This window comes from Cololabis saira, chromosome 1, assembly GCF_033807715.1.
Source record: "Cololabis saira isolate AMF1-May2022 chromosome 1, fColSai1.1, whole genome shotgun sequence".
NCBI lineage: Eukaryota > Metazoa > Chordata > Actinopteri > Beloniformes > Belonidae > Cololabis > Cololabis saira.
The window spans coordinates 42353721-42360086 of record NC_084587.1 but is presented as its reverse complement, the minus strand read 5'-3'; the positions used below and the strand labels follow the sequence as shown (position 1 = coordinate 42360086).

At 52.1% G+C, this 6366-nt stretch overlaps 1 protein-coding gene across 1 annotated transcript in view; it reads right to left on the bottom strand.

The window, feature by feature from the left end:
• Window positions 1-5804: 5804 nt before the first annotated feature.
• wdr17 (WD repeat domain 17) overlaps window positions 5805-6366 on the bottom strand; it is a 39804-nt gene continuing 39242 nt past the window's right edge. The window contains exons 31-32 of the mRNA XM_061733084.1: window positions 6262-6359; window positions 5805-6187 (exon numbers count right to left, since the gene is read on the bottom strand). Coding sequence (XP_061589068.1) covers window positions 6068-6187; window positions 6262-6359 — 218 coding nt within the window. The 3' untranslated portion in view covers window positions 5805-6067. The remainder of the gene's footprint in view (window positions 6188-6261; window positions 6360-6366) is intronic.

Below are 6366 nucleotides of genomic sequence, written 5' to 3'. Positions count from 1 at the left end.
TGTCTTTTTCTGCAAATGTAATTATTGCTGCTACAAAAAGAGTTTAAAATCATGCAGTGAAAGAGGGGGGTCAACTCAGCAGCCCCGGTCCTCAGGTGTCGCTGTCCTGTATGTTGTAGATCAGGGTGTCCAGAGTCTGTCCACAGGTCTGTGTTATTAACAGACAATCTGGTGTATTGAAGCAGGGAGACGTCCAAAACCTGCAGGCCCGGACCAGCGTCGCCCACCCCGATCTAAAACCTGCAGGACTGGACCCGGGTTACCCACCCACCCCTGCAGTGAGACAAAAAAGATGCTTGAAAAGTGCTCTTCCTGACAGGTGAGGTGACATGTAGGTTCACAGGAACTCAACCAGCTTAAGTGTCCGTGTTCCAGCGTCTTACAGACCTTCTGGTTCTGAAGAATCGTGGACTAACTGAAGCTGCGCAGCATCATTTACTGCTGATATGACGCCACGTACAGAAACAAAAACACGATCCAAAGGCACTCCAGGGAAAACAACCACCACACAGTCCTCACTGAAGGCCACTTCCCTAGAAAGTCTCCGGTGACCTCTGAACCTTCCAGCCTCTTCAACTGAAGACCGACGTGCTGCTTTCTGTTCTTCTGGGCCGATTCTGAAGCTGCTAGTCTGCGCTCGTCAACTTCCTCAGAACATCAGCCGTGAAACAGAGGAAATGTTGGCTGGGCGATAATGCTGGAGGGAAGCCGGGATTCGTCCTCAGGGGACCAGGAACGTTCAGAAGCTGTTGGACAATAACCCTGAATCCCACAACGCTGGCGTCTGTCCGGCCTCAGGGAAGCTTCCGGGTCCAAACTCATCTCAGCCGTTAAAGTTTGTAATAATAAAAAGTTAAAGTTTCATTCAGGGTTTTTGCTGAAGATATTAAAGGGGACCTATTATGAAAAAAAATTTTCTTGCTTTAACATATATAAAGTGGTCTCCCCTCAGCCTGCCAACTCAGAGAAGGAGGAAAGCAACCAAATTATGCATTGTCCATCCAGTGTCATGTGGCTTCTACGAGCTGTTCAGATTCTGCTCCCGTCGTTACGTAACCAAAATTCAAACCACGCCCACAACTATAAAACCGTGTAGCTGCATGCGAGCGTCTGACTATCGCATCTCAATGCGTGACAACAGACGCTCTCTGTCCATCTCCCTCCAGCAGCTGCCACTTTATTGAGGTTTTTGTAGTGAAATGAGGAGGTATCATAGAGATAACTTCTCATTTCAACTAACTGGATCAGCCGTTCCTCATCATGACCGTTTCCTACAGCGCTTTCAACCGGCTTTCAAAGCGAGTGACAGGAAGGAAATAGACAAATGTTCAGCTCAAAACGGCGTTGCGTTGCTGCGGCCAGAACAGTCCAATAGAAAATAAAGCAATGGAATTGATTTTGTCACTGACGCTCGCTCGCATCGGACACGGTGTAACTCCGCCGGCTGGAGCTTCCGCCATTTTTCGTAGCGGTGTATCGCGTCATTCAGGCAGCCAATCAGCACAGAGCCTCATTATCATAGCCCCGCCCACTCAGAATCCCGCATAGAGAATGATGTTAGAAAATGGGAAGATAAAGACATGGCTCAGAGGCTAAATTTCTAATTTATTTAGCAAAAACAAACAAAAGCTTGTTTTTAAGACATTCAAGGCCTGTTTAAAATAGGGATTAGATGCCATAATAGGTCCCCTTTAAGTCATACTGTATATGCTTGTGTTTGAAAAGGTTTCCATAAAACAGGTTTATTATTAATCCTCAAAAACATGTTGCTGATTTTGGGATTCAGTTGTTTTTAATGTGAGCATTATAGCGTGTTCGTCATTCTTCATTAAGAGTTGGTGACAGAGCCCGGCGACAACCAGGGGTCACCATCCAGGTTTCCTTCAAGACGGTCTCTGAGGCCACGCCTCCAGGTTCCACAACGGTCCAATGACTTCGCTCGGGACAAACACTGAGCGTTTCGAGCCCAGGTCCTTCCACATGGAAGTCATTTTATCTGATGATGTGTGAGCATTCGATTCATCTTATTACGGGGGTGTAGATAAAGGTACAGGTAATGTACAAAAAAGCTTAGCGTCAACTTCTAATTAACTCACAACCTTTTGGATCAGTCAGCGAGTAGTTTTTGGTTTTATTGGACCTGTCGGTGCAGGTTAGCAACGACCCTGGGAGGACAACTGTCAGGAACTTCTACGGGGTTTAAGCACGTCGGCCTGGGGTTACTAACTCCACATCGACCTGAAAGCTGGGTTTGGGTGGAGTTTGGGTGGTCTGGGTCTGCACCGCATCCTGCCCCACTCCAGCGCTCATCCATCCCTTCAGGACACACTCTTGAAGCTTCGTCCCAGCGTCTCCAGTCTGAGAATGTTCCCGATCCCCCAGTCTGAGAATGTTCCCGATCGCCCAGTCTGAGAACGTTCCCAATCCCCCAGTCTGAGAACGTTCCCAATCCCCCAGTCTAAGAACGTTCCCAATCCCCCAGTCTGAGAACGTTCCCAATCCCCCAGTCTAAGAACGTTCCCAATCCCCCAGTCTGAGAACGTTCCCAATCGCCCAGTCTGAGAACGTTCCCAATCCCCCGGTCTGAGAACGTTCCCAATCCCCCAGTCTGAGAACGTTCCCAATCCCCCAGTCTGAGAACGTTCCCGATCCCCCAGTCTGAGAACATTCCCAATCCCCCAGTCTGAGAACGTTCCCAATCCCCCAGTCTGAGAACGTTCCCAATTCCCCAGTCTGAGAACGTTCCCAATCCCCCAGTCTGAGAACGTTCCCAGTCCCCCAGTCTGAGAACGTTCCCAATTCCCCAGTCTGAGAACGTTCCTGATCCCCCAGTCTGAGAACGTTCCCAATCCTCCAGTCTGAGAACGTTCCCAATTCCCCAGTCTGAGAACGTTCCCAATCCCCCAGTCTAAGAACGTTCCCAATCCCCCAGTCTGAGAACGTTCCCGATCCCCCAGTCTGAGAACGTTCCTGATCCCCCAGTCTGAGAACGTTCCCGATCCCCCAGTCTGAGAACGTTCCTGATCCCCCAGTCTGAGAACGTTCCTGATCCCCCAGTCTGAGAACGTTCCCAGTCCCCCAGTCTGAGAACGTTCCCGATCCCCCAGTCTGAGAACGTTCCTGATCCCCCAGTCTGAGAACGTTCCTGATCCCCGAGTCTGAGAACGTTCCCGATCCCCCAGTCTGAGAACGTTCCCGATCCCCCAGTCTGAGAACGTTCCCGATCCCCCAGTCTGAGAACGTTCCCGATCCCCCAGTCTGAGAACGTTCCTGATCCCCCAGTCTGAGAACGTTCCCAATCCCCCAGTCTGAGAACGTTCCTGATCCCCCAGTCTGAGAACGTTCCCAGTCCCCCAGTCTGAGAACGTTCCCGATCCCCCAGTCTGAGAACGTTCCCAGTCCCCCAGTCTGAGAACGTTCCCGATCCCCCAGTCTGAGAACGTTCCCGGTCCCCCAGTCTGAGAACGTTCCCGGTCCCCCAGTCTGAGAACGTTCCCGGTCCCCCAGTCTGAGAACGTTCCCGGTCCCCCAGTCTGAGAACGTTCCCGATGCCCCAGTCTGAGAACGTTCCCGATCCCCCAGTCTGAGAACGTTCCCGATCCCCCAGTCTGAGAACGTTCCCAGTCCCCCAGTCTGAGAACGTTCCCAGTCCCCCAGTCTGAGAACATTCCCAGTCCCCCAGTCTGAGAACGTTCCTGATCCCCCAGTCTGAGGACGTTCCTGATACCCCAGTCTGAGGACGTTCCTGATCCCTCAGTCTGAGAACGTTCCCAAACCTCCAGTCTGAGAACGTTCCTGATCCCCCAGTCTGAGAACGTTCCCAATCCCCCGGTCTGAGAACGTTCCCAATCCCCCAGTCTGAGAACGTTCCTGATCCCCCAGTCTGAGAACGTTCCCCATCCCCCGGTCTGAGAACGTTCCCAATCCCCCAGTCTGAGAACGTTCCTGATCCCCCAGTCTGAGAACGTTCCCAATCCCCCAGTCTGAGAACGTTCCTGATCCCCCGGTCTGAGAACGTTCCCAATCCCCCAGTCTGAGGACGTTCCTGATCCTTCAGTCTGAGAACGTTCCCAATCCTCCAGTCTGAGAATGTTCCTGATCCCCCAGTCTGAGAACGTTCCCAGTCCCCCAGTCTGAGAACGTTCCCAATCCCCCAGTCTGAGAACGTTCCCGATCCCCCAGTCTGAGAACGTTCCCGATCCCCCAGTCTGAGAACGTTCCCAGTCCCCCAGTCTGAGAATGTTCCTGATCCCCCAGTCTGAGAACGTTCCTGATCCCCCAGTCTGAGAACGTTCCCAGTCCCCCAGTCTGAGAACGTTCCTGATCCCCCAGTCTGAGAACGTTCCCGATCCCCCAGTCTGAGAACGTTCCCAATCCCCCAGTCTGAGAACGTTCCTGATCCCCCGGTCTGAGAACGTTCCCAATCCCCCAGTCTGAGGACGTTCCTGATCCCCCGGTCTGAGAACGTTCCTGATCCCCCAGTCTGAGGACGTTCCTGATCCCTCAGCCTGAGAACGTTCCCAATCCTCCAGTCTGAGAACGTTCCCAGTCCCCCAGTCTGAGAACGTTCCCAAACCTCCAGTCTGAGAACGTTCCCAGTCCCCCAGTCTGAGAACGTTCCCAATCCCCCAGTCTGAGAACGTTCCCAATCCCCCAGTCTGAGAATGTTCCCAATCCCCCAGTCTGAGAACGTTCCCAATCCCCCAGTCTGAGAACGTTCCCAATCCCCCAGTCTGAGAACGTTCCCAATCCTCCAGTCTGAGAACGTTCCCAATCCTCCAGTCTGAGAACGTTCCCAATCCTCCAGTCTGAGAACGTTCCCAATCCTCCAGTCTGAGAACGTTCCCAATCCTCCAGTCTGAGAACGTTCCCAATCCCCCAGTCTGAGAACGTTCCCAATCCCCCAGTCTGAGAACGTTCCCAGTCCCCCAGTCAGGCGTACGGACTGGGTCTCCAGCTGGATTCTGAGAAAGTCAGGATTCCTAACCTGCTTCACACACCAGAGCCCTTCCTGTTTGGGTGTGCTGTTAAACACCACAATGCCTGAAGCCGGTACAAATATTACACTTCCAGCGTTTCCTCCCAGTTAAATGTTATGATGGCAGAATAACAACAGAGCAGCAGCACTGAGACGGGTCACAACCTTTGTCCTCCGTGGCTGGATGTGTCTTCAGTCTACAACTGAAAGAGAGAAGTGCAGAGCTGCAGCACCCCGGTTCAGCCGACTGAACAAATGTTTCTTCACTCCGCCTGTAAATCAGTCGTCTCCGGCTGCGTTCGCCGTTGACATTCCTTGTAAATCTGTCGTGAGCTCGTTTGTGAGATCGCCACCCTGAACACGTTGGCCGGGGTCCAAACCGCCTGCTCTCCAGGAACACGGGTGGGGTCTGCGTGAGGTCAGCCGGAGGAGGGCCGGAAACAGCCGGGTTAACGACAGGATGCTGGCCCCTCCCCCGCCATCAGCGGGGACTCCCTCTTCCTTCCAGCTGCTTGATTGACAGCTCCTTTATAAATACACTCAAACAATACCGCGAAACATCAAGTGCTTCCACCTCATTCCACACAATAAAGGAAAATCCCAGCCCAACCACCTTCCTGGACCTTTCCAGGCCCCTAGTGGTCAGCAGAGGAACTGCAGGTTTGTTCATGACCAGTTTAGCTTCAGGTACTTAAAAGTCACAATAAGAATAGCAACAGTGCATGAACCAAAGAAGCAAGACATCCGATTACCGCCCCGGGTTCAAACATCTGTACCTGCATTCACAACCGACAACTGAGCAGAAAAAGAAGGTCATAAATCTGCCATTTACTTTATTCCAGTGATTTCTTTTTACAGTAGAGCAGTTTAGATTCATACCCTGTATGTACACAGCTGTACTTTGGTCGGCTGAGCGATGAAAGAGTCCTAACAAGCAAGTCTTGAGTTCTGGTCACGTCACAGCGTCACTAACAACCAAAGTCTACAAAAGCCACAAGCTGGTTTGAAAATTCGGTTGGCTGAGTTTGGAGCAGGAAATGTTCTCTTCAGGCCGGTTTTTGTTTTACTCCCAGATATGATCTCTGAGGGCTAGAAGGGGTTGATGCGGACTCCCGTTCCCAGCGGAGAGAAAGGGTTGACCTTCGCCCACATCAAGGCATCGTTCAGGGAGATGGCCGACTTACTGTCCTCCAGCAAAAACACCGGACCCTGAAAAACACAAATAAGAACAGAAGAGTCAGTGTCAGTACAAACACTGACAGGTGAAGCCCAGAGACACACACCTGGATCCTGTGTCCGGTGAAACACGACAGCTGGAGGTCCGAGTGGCTCGGCAGGTTGGAGCCCGTCACGTAGTCGGCGCCACACAGAACCAAGGCAGCTGAGGG